Raw genomic sequence first — 21,408 nt, forward strand, 5'->3', positions numbered from 1 at the left:
GAGCAGGAGCAAAACAGGGGCTCCGCACAGCGTGCCTGGCTCCGCAGCACCCTCCGCTAGCTGGTCCTTTCGCATCATTGGCACTTCAGCGCAGCCCCTCCTGCTTTGCTATGGGCAGGCACAGAATAGGCGGCAGAGGGAAATAAATGCAAAATAATAATGTGCTAGCAAACGAACTTGTCATTCTTCTGCAACTGGCTGTTAGCTATTCCACTGCAATGCTCGGGCTGAGCCGCAGGCCCTGTTAACAAAGTCTCCGTCCGTGACATAGGATCAAACAAAATCCTCCTCAGGCTTTGGCTGTACCGCTTTGTTGCCGTGCTGAACGGCGAGCCACAGAACGGATCTTCATGGAAGAGGCAGCCGGGCCGACCATGATATTTTCTTAGATATTTTTATCTGTCCCGTTTCTAGCGGCACAAAACTCCCCCCGTGTATTTAGTGTTCGGGGATGATTCATGGGGGGCTGTGAAGGTATTAGGGTACCAGCGAGCTCGGAGCAGCACACGCCTAAGCCCTCCTTTCGAAATCCAGTTTGTAAGGATTTACCGGGAACAATTCTGCTTGAATTCCTTGAGCTTTTTGCTTTAATGTCCCATATTCCTTGACAGGAGGGAGCTCTGTGTAGCCAAGCAGGCCACAACACCGCCCGCTATTACCAACCCGCGCATTAAAAACCTGGGTTTCTTGGAGTCTGACACAAGTTTAAATGTTCTCTTTCAATCTCCTCGTGATTTTAAAGTCCTTTTAGTTGCACAATACTTTCTTTCTTAGTCTTTGGAGCCCATACTTTATTTTTTTTTTTTTTAGCAGCAGGAGGGTAAAGGTATTTAAAGCAAAAGCTGAAACCTTCTTATTACAGCATGACTCAAGGAACTAGAAGATTAAAAAAAAAATCACTAGAAAAAACCCCATTGCTTTCAAGAAAATCACAGTAAGGCAGGAATAACGTCGGTGTAACCTCTTGCCCCCTTTGGGGGGGGGCTGATATGGAAGAACTGTACGGCTGACAGCAACCAACCAACCCAAATTTTAGAAAACTGATGGTGAAATGATTATTTCTGGCTGTTCACCGGCATTATTTCAGCAGCTCTCTAAGCAATCACAGCAACACCTTGTGTTGCACCTTCCCCTGTTTACCTACACCCCTGTCTACTCCTTCTCGCTGCAGCTAGAGGTAGAGCTGGTGCAGAAGGAGGAGAAGTTGCTGGAGACAGATTTGCTCTACGAGCACGTTTCCCGGCTGACGGACAGAATCCGCGCCACGGCAGAGAACGGGAAGCAGGACACGCTGCTGTTGGCTAAAAGGGTAAGAAGGGCATCACAGGCTCTGCTTGCCAGCCTATACAAAATGAAATAAAGTCTTGGCGAGAGGTAAGATGACTCACTTGCAAATTACAAAACTGGTGGCTGGAAATATTGATAGGCAAGTCATATGTTAGCCTTCAGAAATCATAGACATTTAGTAATAACAGTAATATCGAGACAGCGAGTGCGTTAGGCGAGTGTGCTTTCTTTTTGAAAGTTACATCGTGAATAGTACCTTTCACCAAAATATAGGATTAGTCATTTCTCAGTGTGAGTGCTTAGAAACTTGGGAGAATCCTCCTTTTGCCTGTGTACTTAACAGCCCTTCCACAACAAAGATGTTATGGATAAAAAGAAATAGGGAAAAGCCAGGGAAGTTTTATATCCTTCCAATGCAGAAAAAGATAAACTTGATATCTGGCTCCAAGCTTGTTACTTGGGTAGGGAGAACCACACAGGAAAGAAATATCATTTTCAATACAGTTACTTTTCTATAATTATAGCTATTTCCCTTAACTGCCAGTAATATTGTTTGGGGGAGAGCAAAAATCCCCTCACCCCCACCTCCTTAATGAAAAAGCTCCAAATAAAGCAGAGCTGAGTGAAAGACAGAAAAAAAAATGCTAAGTAATTAATGGAAAACAAGGCCAAGGTTGAGTTTTTTTTCTTAGGTGTTGAGTTTGGCACTCAGAAAGGCTTAAAACAAAACACAGCTTTATAGTAAATCTTTAATTTTTCACAGAGAAATAACATGGCTGTTATTTGGGTTTGTGAAATCATGGCCATGGGCTAATAAACTACTGTAAAAATGGCAGTGTGCCTAATGTTACATTCAAGTGCTCTGACTGTCCCCATTCCCTGTTAGTCACTTAAAAAAACAAGCATTTGAGTTTTGTTGGGGTTTTTTGTTTAAATCATCCCCAGCAGACTCAAGGATTCCTGTCCCGTTCCTTTTCTGTTCGTCCCCCTGCCAAGGATAACTTCACACTCCGCAGCCCCGCCGTGCCGTGCCCGCATTATCACTCCATTATCTTGTAAGGATTGGGCTTGTAACATCTTTATTCCAAAGTTAATTGTGTTAATTGTGCACAAGATCACTGGGAATGCGGGTTTAATACCTGCCTTTGAGGGCGGCGGGAGTTCTGCTAGTCAGCTGCAAAGGGCAGGAGATGAATGCAAACTTGCTTTCCTCTCTCTTGGATGGGATTAGATGTGACTTGCTATGGAAGTTTCTGTGGTTCCCAGCGCACCCAGAAGCACACGTCCCGTTTCATTAAGTCGTTTTCAAGTATAGAACTATTTTTTAAAACCGAGTCAAGCTGGACTTGTTTTCACATACCCAACACTCACCAAAGCATCACGCCCAGCCAGTGTCTAAAGGGAAGCCCTAACTAAAATGCAATTGTTACTCACTCCAGACAAACGAACTGCAGAAGAAGATAAAGGACAGAACCCAGAAGATGATGGCTCTCGTTGCAGAGCTATCCATGAAGCAAGCACTTGCCATCAGACTCCAGCAGGAAATGCGAGACAAGGAACAATTTTTGATGACTGTCTCATCAAGGATAGATCAAGGCCTTCCCCCTCCCAAAGAAACAGAAAACGAATGGTTGAAGATATTACACAATGAGAAGATGCAAAAAGAAGCAGCTGAGGCCAGAGCTAAGGTAAGTTTTTGCCATACATTGCAATGAGACCTTCAGCCCCGTCTTTCCACTGCTCCAGCTTGTTCCGACAGAGCCGTGCCGGCTCGCTGCGCAGCTCTTCGCTGCCAGGCACGGAGCTCCAGGAGTCAGTGGAGATGACGGTGCAGAGACCACTACCAAGGCGGCGCGCGGTGGGTTTGTGGAGCTTTAACTGCAGTCTGGCACAGCACTTAGACCTGGGCATTGGATCTTCAGCAGAGAACACGTTACACTGAAAGGAAGACTTACCTTCAATTATTAATTTGTGTGACCATGCTTTGGGATGATGGGTGAGACGATAGCCATCGGCGGAGTATTGCTTTCCATTTGATTTCAGGGTAAAGCTGCAAAAGGTGGGGCGTGGGGTTCAGGAAAAATTAGTTGAGAGTTTTCTACACACCAGATGCAGTGAACATCAGAGCAGAAGTAGCATGAAATGGCGTTGCTGGGCAAGACACCGAGGGCAGGCAGGGCAGCATACCAAGTACTGCTCCAAATTCTGCCCTGCTGGATGCCGTGCCTCCTTAGCTGAGACCACCAGCGACCCCTGAGCAGAGAGCGCCCAGAGAAGAGCGAGCAGTATGAAAATGCGATGCGTATACCGAGGGGACTCCTGCTGATGGGAAATTAGCTCTGCTACATGAATGCTTTAGTTGATCACTGCAAGGGACTCTGAAAGGCACAGAGGGCTGGGAGAGGAATACACTGTGCATACACTTACAGAACTTGAAGTCACGCAGAAGTGCTGCAGTAAAACTGGTTTAGAATAAGAAACGTGTGTGTCACTGCCACTTGTCCTCATGCTATGACTCCGTTTCCTTTCAGTGCTGTGGACACAAGCTCACAGCAGTAACTGTATTCAGGGACAGCTGCTGTCAGCGCAAATACAGCCACGTTCTGAAGCGTCAGAACAACTATCCCATTCCTGAGATGTTCTGTGCACGCTCATTACAATTTTTATAACAAAACCGTTACAGGCTCAAACTGTATACTGTTTAAAAGGACAAAGTCACATCTACATGGTCAATAACTCACACTTTCCTTTCAATGAACACTTAATACCCCTCTGGGTTTCCTGATTCACTAAGGATTAGACTAACGGCGTTTCCTTTGTTAGGCATTCTGTACCTCGGCTCAGGAGAGTGCCAGAGTTTTAAAGCGTGTAATCACTATGTGATCAAAATGCGTTTCTTTCACAGCGTGCTGCAGAAGAGGAACAAGCTGCGGTGCCCGGCTGTGTCCGCACGACAGCTGAACAGCGCCCAGCCGCCTACGTCCCAGACGCTGAATACAGCCTCCCGTTGCCGCGGCCCTACGGCGCTCTGGCTCCTTTCAAACCAAGCGAACCTGGCTCAAATATGCGACATTTCAGAAAACCCCTTGTAAAGCCAATTGAAATCTGAACAGACAGCACCTAAAGCAGGAGAGGCCGTTACCGGTTGCTGAATCTCAAGGGTCAATAACATTTACACTGCGCTGAAGGAACGTCCCTTAGTGTTTAGCCAAATTCCATACTGAAAACAAAGTAGTAGTTAATGCCAGAAGCGCGGCTCAATAGTCAGTGACACAGGTTCCCTTCTCCTGGCTAGGAGGAGCCCGGTATCCCAAATGCAGTGCAGTATTTTAAAATGTTAAGAAAAATGAGTGATCACCATACTACGCTTATTTTTTTTCCAGGTGAAGTTTTATTGCATCTGATTATATCTTATAATACATTTCATTAAAAAGAAAAGGCTAGAAAATCTTCTCTTGTTATTCATCTAACACGAAGTTCCCACCGCTTACACAAGTACACCAACACGGCTTTCTGCAGCCTGGGATTGGAGTGGATGCTTGCCAGGCAAATTTTAATTATATTGAGAAAAATATTCCTTCCCTCTATGCACTTACTGAGAACGCCACAACTCTTGCTCCACCGATGGCAGTGACGAGGGAACGACCACGAGCTTGCCGAGTCGCTCCTGAGAACTGGATTTTTTTTTATTTCACTGGTTAGGAACAGCAAGCATCAGTGGAAACTGCTCAGACAGAATATCGGAGGTCGCTATTGAAAAACTCCCAAATCTATCAGATTGTCAATGAGTTCCACCAGTTTAATAGCCTGAAACTTTGACAGAGTTGTTTTTAAATCCAATAAAGACTGCAGAAATCCTACGTGTCAGAACTTAAGATCTTCTCTGCATAGCAAACCACTATTACTTTTTTAAATTAACATCACAGTTCAGAACTTAAAAAAAACACAACAACACTGATAAATAAAAGTTGAAAATTAAGGAAAAACAACCTCCATCATTTCTTTCTGAAGCTGAGGTTTGAAGTGTAACACTAAAAGTTGTAAGGAAAGAATTAAAACAAACTCTGTCCAAGTCACCATTAAGGTAAATTTCTAAAGAACTTTTTCCTTATCCTGCATTGCTTACAATATATTATATGTATCTTAAAGAAAACAAACCAAACCCTTGCCACATGCACTTTAAGAAGATTGTATTTTGCACTAATTACAAAACTGAATATATTAGAATCCGACTCCAACGGCAGCAGTACTGTAAGGTAACAGGTGGCCTCCACAAGGAATGAATACGCATTATATGCAGAGACTGAGTCATCGTTTGTTATTCTTACCTATTTTACATAAACACACCAAGAAATCATTTTATTAATCCAAATGACTAAACAGTTACCCATTTCTTGTTACTGTACAATACAACTGGACTACCTTTTTCAGGATTGTCTACCTTGTTAAAATAATTGACATGAATACCAATTTTCACAGCGTGTTTTGATGCCCGCTGTAGTTCCACTTATTTGACCACTTCACCATGAGACAGTGAAACCACAGATATCTTTCATTGGAAACCTGGGGTTCTGTCAGATGAATTTCTCTAGGATTTATCTAGAAGTCAGTGATTTCAGCCTTAATACGTTGCACCAAATGACATTTTGAGTAGCTTATGTCAGTAATGGTGGCTACACAAAACTGCAGATTATTTGGCAAACGACATGACATTTAAGTTTAAAACAAACACAAAAAAAGTTGGTTGCACACTTCTGTGTGAGTACGTTTACGTAGGAGTACCGCAGTCAGCTGTCTTCAACAGCATGGTATTTCAGGAATATTTGAGGCCCAAAAGTGTCATAGTGTGTTTGAGTGCTGTTTCCTCTACAAGTCTTACGTTAACATGATCTTGTTTTTCATATGGATGCACACCTAGAAGAACATTGTGAGAAAGTCAGCATTTACAAAATCCTAAGTGTTCTCAGACACTCAGTCCTGCAGCCTGTTAAACATCTTCACCTCCAATACCGAAAGACAAGGCAACAGATGGAACTGTGTTTCCATTTACACAAAATACCTACAGCTTTCAGTGGAGTCATTCGGGTGCTCACCCATGGCAGACGCTTTCCTGTTAGTGGGATATAGGGAAACGACAGACCACCTCTGGAGGCCGCTAGGGATTTCCATACTAATTCTACACTGGAGATCCAAAACAAGGTTTAAGCACAGTGGCTATGTTTGTGCCAGCACATAAAATGTACCAGGGCACATTCTCATAGGTTTGTATATGGTTTAACTCCTTTTCCTCCCCAAATGGGATGACATCCACACACGGACAATCCTGTTTTAGCCTTCAGGTCCTTATCCTGACCGTATTTTGTTTATTAGCATAGGCATAGCCAGTAATGCTAAAAAGTATGCTTCCCTTAATGCACCTTGCTTTTTCAGTGGAATTCAAAATCTTCAGATGCTTGGGTTCACTGTAAGAAGCAAGTGCCCTAGCCAATTTGAATTTAATTTCAAAAAATGGAACAGCATTGAAATAAAAAAAAAAAAATGCCCATTACCTCAGAGCACCTCCTAACCTAGTGATCTGGGTACTCTTTTCTGAGGTGGAAGATCTGATTTTGGTTGCCTCTTAGCCACCATACTGTATAAATAAGGAACAAGCCCTTCTCCCCATTTGAACACAGAATAACAGCAACCACCACGCTGTACATGAACCACGGTTCACTGCATGTGCTGAAAAATGCAAGTTTGCCAACTGGATTCAACACACAGAGGACTGGGATGAAAGGAGAAGCAGTGAAGAAGCCCCCTGACAATTCCCATCAGTAGAAAGATGACCAAAACCTACATGTTCAGACATCACCGGAGTTTTAGAACTCCGTTATATCAACATAGTCAGGATACAGCTGAGTGTGAGCACCAAAAGGCAACAACTACTGGTCTTCCGAAGTACAGAATTAACATTACCTTGATTCTCTATCTCTGCCAGCATATTAGTCAGGTAGTTAAGTGGCAAAAACTCTACGGGGACTGAGGGTCTCTCAGGGATAGGCCTGCTACACTGCAAGGGAGAACACTTCAGGTTAGTTCACAAAGTCACACAGTGCCAAGTTTCAGTGTTACCTTTAGTGTGTTATGGCCTACAGAAAGGTCAGGAATCTCAACACTGTCAAAGCAAAAGATAAAAAAAAAAAAAGGCCTACTTGCTCTTACCTGCCTGTTCCCCAGCTTCTCAAGCAAAAGTTTCACGTATTTCCGTGCAATGAAATTAGTATTTATTGGATGATTCCAAAACTGGCGGACCTTTTGACCAAGAGCCTAGTAAGCAAAAAACAAAACCCAAAAACCTGAGAACATAAACACAGGACAGTGGAAACTTCGGATGTGGAAAAGGAGGAAAAAAAGGGAAACAAAATCCAGGCTGTAACACAGACTGCTTTCCTTTCACGCACTGATGACAGAAGCTAAGATGTCATCATTTTTAGCTACAGAGCCTTCCTTTCATAGCCAGTAACTAAGAGATTACAATACGCTCCCAAAACATGGGAAACAATCAAAACCTTGCCACTCAGCACCCACTGAGCTACTCAGTAAGTTTCTATCCATCCATCTGTCCCGTTACCTCTGCCCCACTTTGCACGTGTACTTAAATATTAACTGAGGCGTAAAATGACTGTTTATCCTTCACTGTGACTCTTTGGTTTAGACCCATTCTTCTTCCAAAGAATAACACCGATGCCCCATTCCTCAATGCTCCGTTCAGAACAGGGCTTCTCTCAGGCTCAGTCTAAGGAACATTACAAAAGCAGAATGCCGACAAGGAGAGAGACCGGGAACGCAGTTTGCATCCCATTATTTAGGACACTGTCCTGGGAATTGAGAACATTGATTCACATTCCCAAAGGCAAGAGAGATTCAAACCTAGATGTCCAAAAGCTTCCAATCCTAACTAGTAAGCAAACAAATAAGAACACACTGTGAAATTAGCTCCACCTTCTGCTGTTTTCCCTATCTAGATCTTCCCCCCCCCCACGCTTTCAGTGGTATTGCAATACAGACTACTGAAAGAGTTCATTTAGGAAATGCTGGACAGTTTCAATGGCGCTTAAATACTTGCTTCTGATGCAACTGAAGTCATCTAGTGAATGTAACCTGCTCAAAATAGTCCGAGTCACCCCAAAGTGTCCTTTTTGGCGAACAAACTATTCTCTGCATTTTTTCCCAAAGCTGTAAATAGATACAATAAGGCACTGAGTCTACTGTGCGTAACTAGCGGTACGTGTCCCCCAGAGCACTCGCAGCTCAGCCCCTCGCGTCCAAGCGCGGTCGGAATGGTGTTCCCCACCCACCAGGCTCGGGGCTGACAGCTCAGAGGCCCCGCGCTGACCCCGGCTCACCAACCATGCCCAAAACAAGAGTCGGAGGACAAAGAACGTCCTGTGGCGTTCTCCTTCCCTACCCCTTCTCAGAACTGCTGCCAAATAAAGAAGCCCTTGTTAGAGGGCCAAAGCGGCACTTCTGGCCATTTGAATTATACGTAACAGCCCATAATGAGCAAACAATAAGCAACTTATGTTGAGAAAAGCCTGTTCTACAGCAAGGCAATCCCCGAGGGGGAGATCCCTCTTCTCCTCTGCTCATGGAGATGTTGTGCTTCCTCTGCAGTGCTGTGGTGTGCACCAAGAACAAAAGAGGAAAAGGAGAAGTCAATCTCCCATTCTGTCGGACCTTTTAAAGGAGCATCAGCAATTGGTTCCAGCACGTGGCTAAACGAATCACCTTACCAACGGGCGAGGCTGGGAGATTTCACAGACGGGAAGATCTTGTAATTCAGTCCCCACCACAGAGTTGTGGTATGATCAGATTTTACAGCTTTTACCGTACCAGCTTTTGAACAAATTTGATAAAATGAATAAAACCAAATGCAGAGGTCATAAGTGAGAAAGGCGTTTGTGAATGCTATAAAACACACACACACACAAATAAATTCTCTTTAAACCATCATTTAAACCATAAAACCATTATTGCTTTATGCAGATGAGTACTCAACAGAACAGTGTCAGCGTTGTCTATTTGATCGCTGCAGGGTACTGAAGACACTCTAAAACACTGCGGACAAGTCTGTAATTTCAGTCGTCAGGGTACCCTACAGGTCATGAGCAGCAGATGGAGAAATTGTGGAGGTTCAGGTTATATTTGTGCCCTATTTGAATCACAGCTAAGTCTCCCACTGGCTTGATCCTATGCACAGGGAGGAATTTCCTATTGATTCCAAAATCCAGGAAAAGACATCCATGGTTATTAGTTACCTCGGGAAGCCTCATGACAATACTGAACTTCAGCTTTTCATTCTTCTCAGTGTCATCCAGATCTACAAGAAAAAAAAAAAACAAAACAAAACACAAAACCAAAAAAACCCACCACCGTTAGTGGGAACCACATAACTAAAACTTTCAACTTTCACATAAGACATTCTGAATAAATATCATCTCTGTAATGAAATGAAAATTTTAATTCTAAATAAGGGCTATTAGGAGTGTTAGTTATGTTTATACTGTTTATATAAATATTTTCTGTATATTTGTACTAACTTCACCATTTTATATAACAATTTATACAATAATTCAAACATGTTTTGACTAAGTAGAACTCCCCATAACCCTAACTCCCACCTTTAGGTAACCTTATGATATATTTATAAGACATTCACAACCTCAATATTTGCTCCAAATATTGGGATGCTGGGTCAGGTAGGCTTTTGTTTACTTATGTTGAATTTTTACTTCCTAGCACTGAGTTTCTAGCCATTTGCCAATCCCAGCACTAGGATTATCTTGTTCCAAACATAATTAAAGCAAAAGCTGAGGACTGGATAGCAGAGTAACTTCCGTACACATAGGTGTGCACTTTCATAGAGTCACAGAAATCCCCCAACAAATTCTATGATGATCTTTAGTATTCACTTTTCTAAGAAGTCCCAAGCAGAAAAATTATAAACTCGAATTCTTCCCAAACAGATATTTCTTTGCCTACTATGATAGGCTCAATCATACAGTCTGAGCCCTATTTTTCTCCTTTCAGCTGGGCAACACCATCAGCTACAGCCGTCACCGTAAAAAGCACTCTGGAAGAAGAACTGAGTCTCCTGGGCAGTAAATCCTGTGTCTGAGTTTGACCAGCTGAAAGGACGTTGCTCCCAATTAGCTGGCTGGTAACAAGTGAAACACATGAAACTCGCTGTACCTTTCAGCAGTTTCCTGACACACGTTTCTGTCAAATGCAAGACTCCATTATCAATATAGTGCAGGAGGGTGTGCAGAGGGAGACATCGAACACCAAGCCCCAAGTGCAGAGTGTGAAAACCTGTGAAAGAGAAACAAACTTCTTTGGTACAACAATATATGTTTTTTTCTAAGTCTGTATTGGACACTGGCATTACTCTAGCTAAAGCCAACACTCTCCTTAACTTCTGACTGTTTCTAGTTGGTGAGGAAATCAGTTTATCAAAAGTCATGTAGTCTTACTTAGGCATTCTTTAAGTCCTCTCAAGTACAATCCTGTCAGAAAGAGGAAAGCCACGGGGACTGAAAACAGGCATTACAGTCATACACAGTCATTAAACATCTCCAAGCTGTTGCCTTATATCTGAATTGTGCTATTAATTTGTCTTTTATCTCCCTCTTTCCTCCCAATTAATCAAAAACTGAGGCCTCACCACGCTCAGCATGTGGCTGCCACCCACACATTCCCACAGGCAGCGTTAGGACTGCAGTTTCTCACTTAACACCAGCCAGATGATGGCCTGGCACCACGTGATGCCGTTACGTGGCAGCATTTGCGCCCACACAGCGTAAGTCTGAGGGACAACCTCATACCAAAAACAGTTTCAAAGACTGAAGACAGATCAGGAAATACAAACGAGAAAGATTCAAACAGAATCAGAAAGCACTAAGAATTTCAGAAGTCTTTTCCTAACAAAAATAAGCACGTGCTTTGAAAAGACTCTAAGCAATTATGAGGAGCCCTATAAAGTCTACTATTGAGATCAGCTCTTCCATCAGGGCTGGAAGTAATCCTTTCAGGATAAAACTGAAAAATATTAGCAGGGCAACAGCATGAGAAAAAACTTTTTTTTTTTTGCTGCAGGATAGGATTTTCCCTTGTAGCCCATGATACTAAAATCGGGCTAAGAAAAATATATAAATGAAAGGAGTCTAAATCTTAGTTCTAAGCTAAGACTGTGCCCAAACGTTCCACTGGAAGTTGAAAACAGAGAACTAAACCTCTGATTTGTTGTCTATATTTGTAGTAACTATTCAGTTTTGTTTCATTTCACTTGCACGTGTTTATGGAGGGTCTTCCCCTCTGTAACTGTCTTGAATAGATTTCAATACTGCCAAAGCTAACTTGACACATGTGCTGCAACTAGTGCTCTTCTGGGAGGAATTCATAGCATTGCTCTCCTCACTTACGATAAAAACAGCAAAACATAGGACTTACCAGGAGGTAAAGGCATGCACATGCCATTTGCAGCTTCCAGAATCCGACTCATGATGTGGAACACTGCAAACTCTCCCGTACTTCCTCTCTCATCGCTGTATTTAACAAAGTAGCAGCATATTAGGAACCTGAGATGCCCCCACCCTCCTGGAGATACGGTCAACTTGTACTGCATGTGCGCTAAATGCATGCATTTTGGGTGAACTGCCGTGGGATGCTATCTTGTTTGCTTAGGTGTCTGTCACCCTACAGCATTAGCTGTTCACCTAAATGTTGACACACAATGTCTCTGTGGTGTCCCCTTCCTCCTTCCCCCACTACTGCATATTTACAAGTCTCTCAGCAGTACCTGGTATCAACAGCAACAGGTGAAATATTCTGAGCGCTGGTATAAGCGACCTGGCTTTTACAGGTGTTCAACACCCACTACCCAGCTTGAGACCACTGTGAACTCAGCACCTTTGAACTCCAGCTGTAAAGCTGCCTATATGGTTAATAGTCACGTTGGCTTAGAGAGGGCCAGCAGGACCATTAAAAAGAGTACATGACACTCATATTGACATTCTCAGTAGAGTAAGCACTGACGGTTCAAGCGAGTAGTATTGCTGAAGACCAAAATTATTACGCCCATATTTTAAAAGGTAGGCTGCAAACTTGCTCACAAGCAGAAGATGCAGGAATGAAGCTGGTATCTCCTCCAAACTTCTTTCATTATTCGATGTACCAGATTCAGCTAAAACAAAAAAGAAAAGATTGCATGTTTCTAGGAGCTTGTGTCCAACAGGCCCTTGACCTTCATTCATTTCACACACCAGTTCATGTTATAAACTTATCATGAGACTCCTACTAAGTCTTCAGTATTTAGTCTTAGACTTTTCTTTCCTAGGGGCTTAAAATGTAAAATTGATTACAATTTGAATTGTAACTGAATTGCCCTATTCCAGAAGTGATTCCAGCTCATCAAAGCATTGTGCAAAACATTCAGCATCTTAACACATCATGCTTCTTGGGGATCAGCTGATCTCACACTCTTGCATCAGATTCTCAAAGATCTGTTTGCCATGGAAGTAAAAACTGCGTGTCCAAGTGGCTGAGCACTTGGCAAAAAAGATCCCTATGGCCCAGACAAAACTGGATGATGCTGAAGACAGTGGAATACTCAGTTTGCTGAAAAAAGCCAGCAGGAGAAATCACAAATCTAGTCCTGTCAAGGAGGAAAGACAAGAAAGCAAATGCATCTCCTCCTCCATCGAGTTTCCTTTTTGTCTGTAGTGAAGCAGAACAATCTCTTGGCCCACATTGTTGCTTCTTTGCGCTCCCAGGCTGACCTCCAGTACAGACTGTCAGCACACAAAAGCCACAAGCCCTGTTTCTCACTTGGACCTTCTGCAGCTGAAAGAGAGAAACCATGCATGAAAGAGTTGAAATAACTTCCTCTAGCCGGCCCCTCACAGTTGTCACGTGTAACCACTTCCATCTCTCAGTAACAGACGCGAGACACTTCCTCTGCGCCTTTTATCTCTGGGTCTCAAAGTGCACGAATCCATCAGTCCCAGGAAACTCTCAGGAAGCAAGTCTGACTCCTGTTTTGCAGAGAGGTGTCATGAGAAGTTACAACCCCTTTTCCCCCCAAGATGGCCAGAATCCAGGAATCCTTTTCCCCACTCTCTTGTCTCCTCATAAGCTCTGCCCCCTCCAACCTCTAATTCGTCACAGACTCTGAGCAAGAGAGAAACACGACACACCGGAAAGATTCATATGCAAAGGCCAGAACAGGAATATTGGTCTTCAGTAATGCTCCTGAGTGCTCTCCTCTGTACCTTGGCCAAGGTACCTCCACAAGGTAGCACCTTTTCCCTCCACCACTCCGTCCAGCCTTGCACAGCTACCCGACACAGAATAACCACCTAATACTTTCCATCTTCATACTTTCTGGATGCAGTGGAAAGCTCCAGTTTAATCCCTCTGGAGTATGGCAAGTTTTCTCCACTCGTTTTCCAGGAAATGAGTGATTTCCAGTTTTCAGAGAAGGGTCACAAGAACCGCACCTGCTGCCAGAATGACTTTCATCTCTGGCCAGCACACAGGGTGCAGCGAAGGCCTCTGCATCAGGAGCTACAGCTGGATCTGAAGATCAGTGTTGAGGTGAAGGGAAGCTTCTTACAAACTCCAGAATCACCTCTTATTATTTGTGCAAGTAAAATTGTTTTCATGGGTATGGTGCTCCAGAATCAATATTCTTTGCTTAACAATACAGCAAACTGTACAGCTTTCGCAGGGTATAGAAAGAGAACAAGTTCTGAGGTCAATGTCAACCTCACTATTACAACGTACTTAAACCTTAAATACATGCATGCTTGTGACTTGACACCCTCACCAACAGCACTACTCACTTTGGAGACCAGCCACAATGGACATCGTAGAAAATACATACAGAAAGGGAAGCCACGTCTCGAACATTTTTCGGTATATAACACACAGAACGTGCATGAGAGAAAGGAAACATTATCTATTTTATAGCGGGAGTGCAGGCAGCTTCCTCTCCAAGGCTAGCAGCGTGTCTCTGGGGGAACCAAGTTAAGAGCTAAACCCATACCTTCACAGCAAAACCATTTTTCATTTAGTAACAAAGACATACAACATGAGGTTTTTCTGGGCAAGTATCAGAAGCCATTTCCCTTAGAGTGTTCTAAACTAGCAAGAGAAAACATGATCCACAGTGAGACAGTGCATGCAGTAGGGCCTAGGCTGACATTTGCGAAGCACCTTGCTGTCTTCAAACATCTACACTTCCAGGCAAAGGTGCCGAGTAGACTGAAGTTGCACTAAAGTCATTTGGAACCATAAGTGCTCAGCTCCTGTGGCTGTTTGTACAAGACAGACCTGAAAGCAGCTGAAGAAAAGAACCAGGAGCAAAGGATAAAAGGGAGTAAGACTGGGTCTTGCTGTCTTCCAGATTCCCCCCTGCGCAGGCGATACGAGGCAGTCCTCCTCCTTTCTGAGGAAACTCAGATCCAAATGGTGTCTGTCTGCTGTTCCTCTGCAGTTGAGACCACATCAGATGATAGCTAGCCACCGGCATCAGCCAGAAAGGTGCAGCCGCAGCAGCAACTTTCAGAGAAATGTCAACAGTTTATTTTGGTCTGTCTCCTTCTTGTGCCACAGGCTGGCTGTTCACTCTGCCTCCTCTTCCACTTGCTGTCAGGGCAGCAAATGTCACGCTGCTTCTGTAAGTTATTTCCCCCCTTCCCTGCCCCGCTGAAATGAAACGAATTAAAGATACGGAGTAAAGCTAAGATAAAGAGCTTGCAGGGGAGAGAGAACATGGACATGCAAACAATTACTGCATGCTAGGTTGCACGTGAACTGGTAACCAGCCGTACTCAGGCTCTGCAGACCTCCTTGGCAACCAAGGGAACTCCCACTGAGGCATTTCATTCACACTTCCCCAGGTTACTTCTCTGTATACAAATACACACAGTTCTCAGACAGCAACCAGCCACTACTCAACTGTTTTATGAGAAACTGTTAATGCTCCCATGTCTTGGCTACTTCAACTTCAGCTGCAATTGATTTACACAGTGGCTACACAGGACAGAGCCCTTTTCTCAGCCACTCCTTTGCTTCTGAATGTAATAAAAAATATTTTAAGAAAGGAGACAAGCAAATACTTTCAAGTCTTTTCCTGTTTCATTAGTTTCAGTAGCTCAGATACATGCTGCTGATGCTACAGAAAACTGTTGGAAGAATTAAACCAGCTCATTCCCCTGAAGAACTTTCAAGCATTTAGGATATAGAAAGGTTTAAGAGTTTCTGACTAGACTGAGGGGAAACGCAAGCCTAACAACGAAATAATTTCTAAAGATTTCTAAACAGCACCCAAGATGCACTAGCCAAAGGGCAGAAGCAATTTTGAGAGACATATTATCTTTGTTTATAGTAGTTTTTCCAAGAATGAGAAGTCTGTGAATTGAGTTGACAGAATTCTTGCTTTTAGTGATGTTATAAAAAAAATTCCTAAGAGCCAAGAGTTTGCTGATGGGGAGGGCTGAAATTTGTTTTGATTGTAAGATTTAGTATACAATAGTTTCGTCTTGCAGAACAAGGCTGCATAGGTGTTTTCATATTTTTTTAATCTTAGTTTATATTAAGAATGAAGAAATGATAAGTGGAAAACAAATGAAAGGAGAACAAACATTCCACTTTCTTCTTTCAGCACTGTTTTCAGGTACAAAGCTTTGGTTCACACTGTACTCTTTCCATTTTAATCAGTCACTAGTTTTTCTTTCCTTCCTATAAAGATACAGAAAACAGACTGCTGATTACCAGTAAAACAACTTGTCAAGCTATAAAGCGAGGCCTGAATAGAAAAGTCAGTAACCTCAGTGGAAGCTGCAGCAGTTCAGAGAACATTGTAACGTCGACAGCAGAACCGATTTGCACAGGACTTCAGAAAAGATGCAGGCACCAGTAGCCTCAAGAAAGTTTCCTGAGATTTCCATCCCTAGGAAACAGCACTGTTTCTGCTGAATTGGGTGACAGGGCTAGCACAAAGACAAAGAACATGATTTACTAGTTGCCATGTGAGCTCTTGTGGACTCCGTATTCTGCACTTAAAGGATTTGATGTCGAGACAGACAAAACTAGGTACAACAATTTCTATGCACAATAGTCAGTTTTTACAACTTATTTTTTTTAAATTTTCCTTAAGAGGATGAAAGACAGAAAATTAAGAATTTGGAAAGCAAGTTTTCACTGTAGTTTATATGGATTTCTTCTGGCAAAACTCTGTCTCCTGTTACACTCACAAAAAGTCCATCGAAGTCAGTATGTAGGAGTAGCGATGATTTACTCTCATGCCATATCGGAGAGAAACCTTTTTTTCTTAATCTGTATTTCCCCTGATGGCACTTTCATTATTCAAAACATGCAGCAATGTATTCTACAGGAAACAAAATAGATCTAAAGACCATTCTTTCAACTTTCAGGATGAGTTCACATTTTCACTTCTGGGAGTAGACCATATGTGCACAAGCTGTAAAGGGAACTGTTTCTTCTGTATTCTGAGTAACCAATACAACTCTTCTTAATATTATTTAAGTATTATTACGTCCTTTATCAATGTAAACAATATTAAGCAGCAAAATACAGTTAAACATCTTAAAAATTACCTCCTCCCACAAAACATATGCTATATACATGCAATACATACCCAAGAGCCTCCCCTCCAACAAATACATGCTTACTCACAATAGTGACTATGAAATCAAACTAACCAGGTTTGCAACGTAATCCAAAACTATTTGGTCAATCTTCTTTTTTCCTACATACTGTAGATGTCTCATAAGGTGATCCTTTAGCTGAGCAACCATCTAGAAAAAAAAGCCAACAATTCAGTGTCCGTACGGCATCTTCAAAAAGATGCAAAAGCTCCACCAAGTGCAAGGCCTGATCAATACAAATTAGCACAACAAAACTTTCCCCTTTACGAAACGCGAGTTCCAGTGTGAGATCCCAAGCTACCATACAAGCTTGCCGAATTCAAAAGGAGATCTGAATATTCCAAATGATTACTTGGAGCAAATTCAGCAAAATGAGTGCCAAATTAAACTGTCAATGACATTGAATAGAAAAAGCTTACAGTTCTTGCATCTCTCTGGGTCAAGCCAAGTGAACAGGGTGAATGAAGCGTTTTAATGTGAACATTGAATCCTGAGAATATAAGTATTTATTACATACAAATAAACCTGAGGGATTTTATGGTAGAAAAAACTAGCACAAGTACAGTTTGTGGTAGTAGCCAAGAACCTGAGAACCTGAGTGATTAATGGTAACTTTAGGTTAAACATTAATTGTAAACTCTTTAAAATCAGAGGTTCGTTAGCATACAGTCCATGCCACTCCCCACCCTCTCCTTTCTGAAATATTCTCTGACCTCACACTAGCTTCCAATTGCAACTCAAGTCCATGCCAGTTCTTTGCTGAGAATTACTATGCAGTGTTATTTGTTTCAAAGCTCAGAGAAAAACTGAGGCAAATAAAATCTCTGTCTCAAGCAGTTTACAAGCAGATTAATCTTAATGTGTCAGGACAGCAATACAGGTATTAGGAAAGCATAGACAAAGGAGAGCAGTGGCCTGCTTTTTGGATTTGTCTGGATAAACTGCAGGGGAGAAATGTAGAGTAAAGCTTCAGAGAACGAGGCAGAACTTGGAAACAAGGGGACAAGACTGCAAAGAATGAAAATTTGCCTTAGATTTGGACCGACAGGACAGCGTTGATATGCTCTTCACAGATGCAGTGCTCAGACCTTCTAGTGCACGCTGAAGAGTTTTATTTGGTTTTAATAGTAAAAGAACAAGAGAGAAGTGAAGATGTGTATTCAGAGAGAGGGAGGACAGGTAGGGATTTGAGATAGGATTTATTACCCAGAAGCATAAGGATGGTAGATCCTTTGGGGAGATCATCAATGAAAACAGTGCAAAAGAAGAAAGGACCTCAGAATAGCCATAGCAGTCCCAGAAGTGAGGCAGAAGGAAAAGGAGACTGTAAAAAAGGTGTTCAATTGAGGAGCAAGATCTGTGATCTTTAAGGGAAACAGTGGATGGGGAATTCACCTATACATGTTTTAAGGATGTACAGTAGCCCAAAAATAACTGACAGATTAAGATGAACTCCAGGAGGATGGAATAACAGTTTCTAGCCAAAGAAAAGGTATAAGCAAAAAAAACAGATAGCTTGCAAAAAGCAAAAAGTCGTATGCAAAAAGCATTTTGACAAATCAACTTTTCATTGCTGTTTTTCCCTGATGTCTTATGATATCATGACCTGTTAAGATATGATATCATGACTATGAACTCTAAAACTTAGGAAATACCACGTTTGTCCCATAGCTACTTCGAGTGAGCTTCTGCTGAGCACTGGAACTTATAAGCTTACTCTTTACATTTGTTGAGGTTATGCGTCCTCTAGTGCACACTGTGACAAAAGCACATACCAGTCCCATTAGTAATTGCTGCTGATAATCTTCCTCTTGAAAGAGAGGTACTAGCCTTTCCTCTGAAATAAACAGAGCAAGAATCATTCAAGGACATGATGCTATAGAAAGTAGCTTCAAAAGTACTTAGAAACATACACAAACAGAAGTTGTGGTTTGATCTACTCACCTACAGAACTAAGATAGTGAAGAATCAAGGACTGCGTAAGAGAACTGAGGAATGGAAAATAACCCTCTATCTGCCATCTTCTCCCTCAAGTGCTTAACATTAAGCATAGAGGAACACAAGCCTGTCACACCACTTTACGCTTTATTTGCCTTACTGTTTTCTTTGATATTTAAGGGAGAGTTACCACAGCGTGGTGATTCAGTAGAGCAAAGAGGCTCAGAGAACCTTCTGGTAACACCAGTGCAAATACATATGCTATTTAGAACTTGCCATTTACAAACAAGCAAGCTAAAACAGCTACATAGGTTTTCCAAGGAAATGGTCAGACACAAAGTAAACACTCCACAGAATCACCTCCCACTTTCCTGGTTCTCTCCCATGATCTAGCTGCTTCTGTTATTCAGATTTGCAGACCACTATGTAAAAGAACACAACTTTTCTAACCAAATGGAGGGAGGTTATCACTGAAATTTAATACCCTGTATTTCCTAATCAGTGCTTCCTGTCTACTAACACAGGAAGAAAAAACAATCTCCTCTTCCATCATGTAGCATAAAATCAAGTCAACATTTTACAGATCCAAGTGCTGAATTTTTACAAAGTTATTTCCAGCCATCTTTGCTCTCCTTGAAATATATTTACTGTACCACTTAGCAGCACAAAGACCTGTGTTGCTTTATTTTAAAGGACCAGAAGAAAAATCTACAGGGAAAATACACTACATTGATGCTTGTTACCGGCTGGCAGCTATCTAGAAATTCTCTAGTAACAGTTAAACATCTGACTTCTTTATCAATAAGCACCTTTGGAAAACATGAACCTGAGGCTAGCAAAATTGATACAAGGTCCCTCGACGTCAGAGCCCATCGCAATAACCAGCAGTGGTGCGGATGACCCGTGTTAGGGGCTGGAAATGAACGCACTGAAAATTCTTCATAATAAAACGAGCGAGCAGCACTTAGATCAGTATCATTTCACAGCACACGGTGGCAGGGCACATAGACGGCACTAATGGTGAACAGCAGGAACATAATTTACTACTAAATTCAGTTTTACTTATTTGTGGCAGGGGAACTGAGCATCACAAAATCCCAAGTGTTCCTGGCCTGGGGAAATTCATTACGCATCTGCTTTCTCTACTCCATGATCTTTCACCAGCCATAATCTCCTACTGTACACAAGTTCTAGAGCTGCAAAGGCAGCTATAAGCAGCCAAGACTCAGCAGTAACATGGCGTCATTGACACTCTGCTCCAGGAGAAAAATCCTGAAGAAGAAATCCTTAGGCAGACAAAGATTTACTGCTTATGTTGTTAGATCCAATACAAAGTAGAAACTTTATTTTCAAAGGTTTCCTAGTCAGTATATGATCCTACCACCACTATCAGAGAGAAAGTTTTCCTCTAGTTTAATAACCGCTCATCTTAATGCCTCGAACTCTTCAGTGCTGAAAACACACACAACAATTTATTTTTAGCCAACAACAGCTAGACGGAAATATTCTAATAAACCTTACAGCGAAGGCCTACATCAAGACAAGTTTTACTTACCAGAGTCCCAAGTGTCCAGATGAGAAAGTACCCTGGGGTTTGAAACAAAAATCAGCTTGTTTCATACGCATTACTCTAAAGGATTTCATAAGGACATTAAAAAGCTCAAATGACCCTTTGATCTTTCAAAGGCAGCTAAAGAAATCCAAGAACTGTACACGTGAGTACATTTAGTAAAGATATTAAATAGCGTTAAAAAAATTCTATGTCTGGGTTGCATTAGAATAACTCTTCGTGTCTACCATAAATTCCCTAGCTCTAGAGGCCTGGATATTTCAGATCACGCTGTAGTGATTATAAGGATTCCAATAATTGATTTTCAGCTGGATAATCTTCTTTCAAGTAAGATATCTAGCCAGACACCTAATCAACTATTGAAACGGCACATTAAATCCTTCACCATACTTCAAAAAAATAAGAAAGGATAAATACAATAGAAAATGGTACCTACTTTTTGGCATTTTCAAAAATATTTCTCAAATACGCTGTGGTTCTTCTCTCCTCTCTCTGGTTGGTAAACAAACAAAAATCCCCAAATGAACAAACTAAAAGGCCAATTAAAATACTCCCTTATAAAATGCAGATAAGAAATGAAGCTAGTTTTCCCTTTGAATGGAAATAATGCACAGTGGAGCTTCAACCCACCTTCCAACTACCCATGCTCACAGGCACTCACACACATCTAACCTACATGACAATACAGGTACGTGCAATCTCTGCTTTTGTTTAGTTTCTAGTATTATTTTAACAGAGTAAGACTTACAGGCAATCACCTTATAAGTAAAATGACTGCAAGTCTTCGCACTTCCCATAATCAGATTCCCATTTCTTTATCCCCAAAATAAAAAAAAAAGCTAACTCTTCCATGTTTGGCTTTAAGCCATCCACTTCAGAGGCAGCTCTGGAGACTGACTG

At 42.0% G+C, this 21,408-nt stretch overlaps 2 protein-coding genes across 2 annotated transcripts in view; one reads left to right on the forward strand and one right to left on the reverse strand.

Moving 5' to 3' along the window:
* Nucleotides 1-4,396, forward strand: part of CCDC146 (coiled-coil domain containing 146) — a gene marked incomplete at its 3' end in the record, with an annotated part of 83,304 nt that extends 78,908 nt beyond the window's left edge. Inside the window, 3 exon segments of the mRNA XM_082310991.1 lie at nt 1,172-1,309; nt 2,727-2,975; nt 4,193-4,396. Of these exon segments, the coding sequence (XP_082167117.1) occupies nt 1,172-1,309; nt 2,727-2,975; nt 4,193-4,396 (591 nt within the window).
* Nucleotides 4,397-4,689: 293 nt separating this feature from the next.
* GSAP (gamma-secretase activating protein) overlaps nt 4,690-21,408 on the reverse strand; it is a 48,406-nt gene continuing 31,687 nt past the window's right edge. The window contains exons 21-31 of the mRNA XM_082309086.1: nt 20,945-21,000; nt 20,494-20,525; nt 18,776-18,837; nt 17,055-17,150; nt 12,441-12,511; nt 11,779-11,873; nt 10,522-10,641; nt 9,588-9,649; nt 7,492-7,596; nt 7,246-7,339; nt 4,690-6,201 (exon numbers count right to left, since the gene is read on the reverse strand). Of these exons, the coding sequence (XP_082165212.1) occupies nt 6,101-6,201; nt 7,246-7,339; nt 7,492-7,596; nt 9,588-9,649; nt 10,522-10,641; nt 11,779-11,873; nt 12,441-12,511; nt 17,055-17,150; nt 18,776-18,837; nt 20,494-20,525; nt 20,945-21,000 (894 nt within the window). The 3' untranslated portion in view covers nt 4,690-6,100. The remainder of the gene's footprint in view (nt 6,202-7,245; nt 7,340-7,491; nt 7,597-9,587; nt 9,650-10,521; nt 10,642-11,778; nt 11,874-12,440; nt 12,512-17,054; nt 17,151-18,775; nt 18,838-20,493; nt 20,526-20,944; nt 21,001-21,408) is intronic.

Source organism: Platalea leucorodia, assembly GCF_965183815.1.
Source record: "Platalea leucorodia genome assembly, chromosome: 4".
In the NCBI taxonomy this organism is placed as follows: domain Eukaryota; kingdom Metazoa; phylum Chordata; class Aves; order Pelecaniformes; family Threskiornithidae; genus Platalea; species Platalea leucorodia.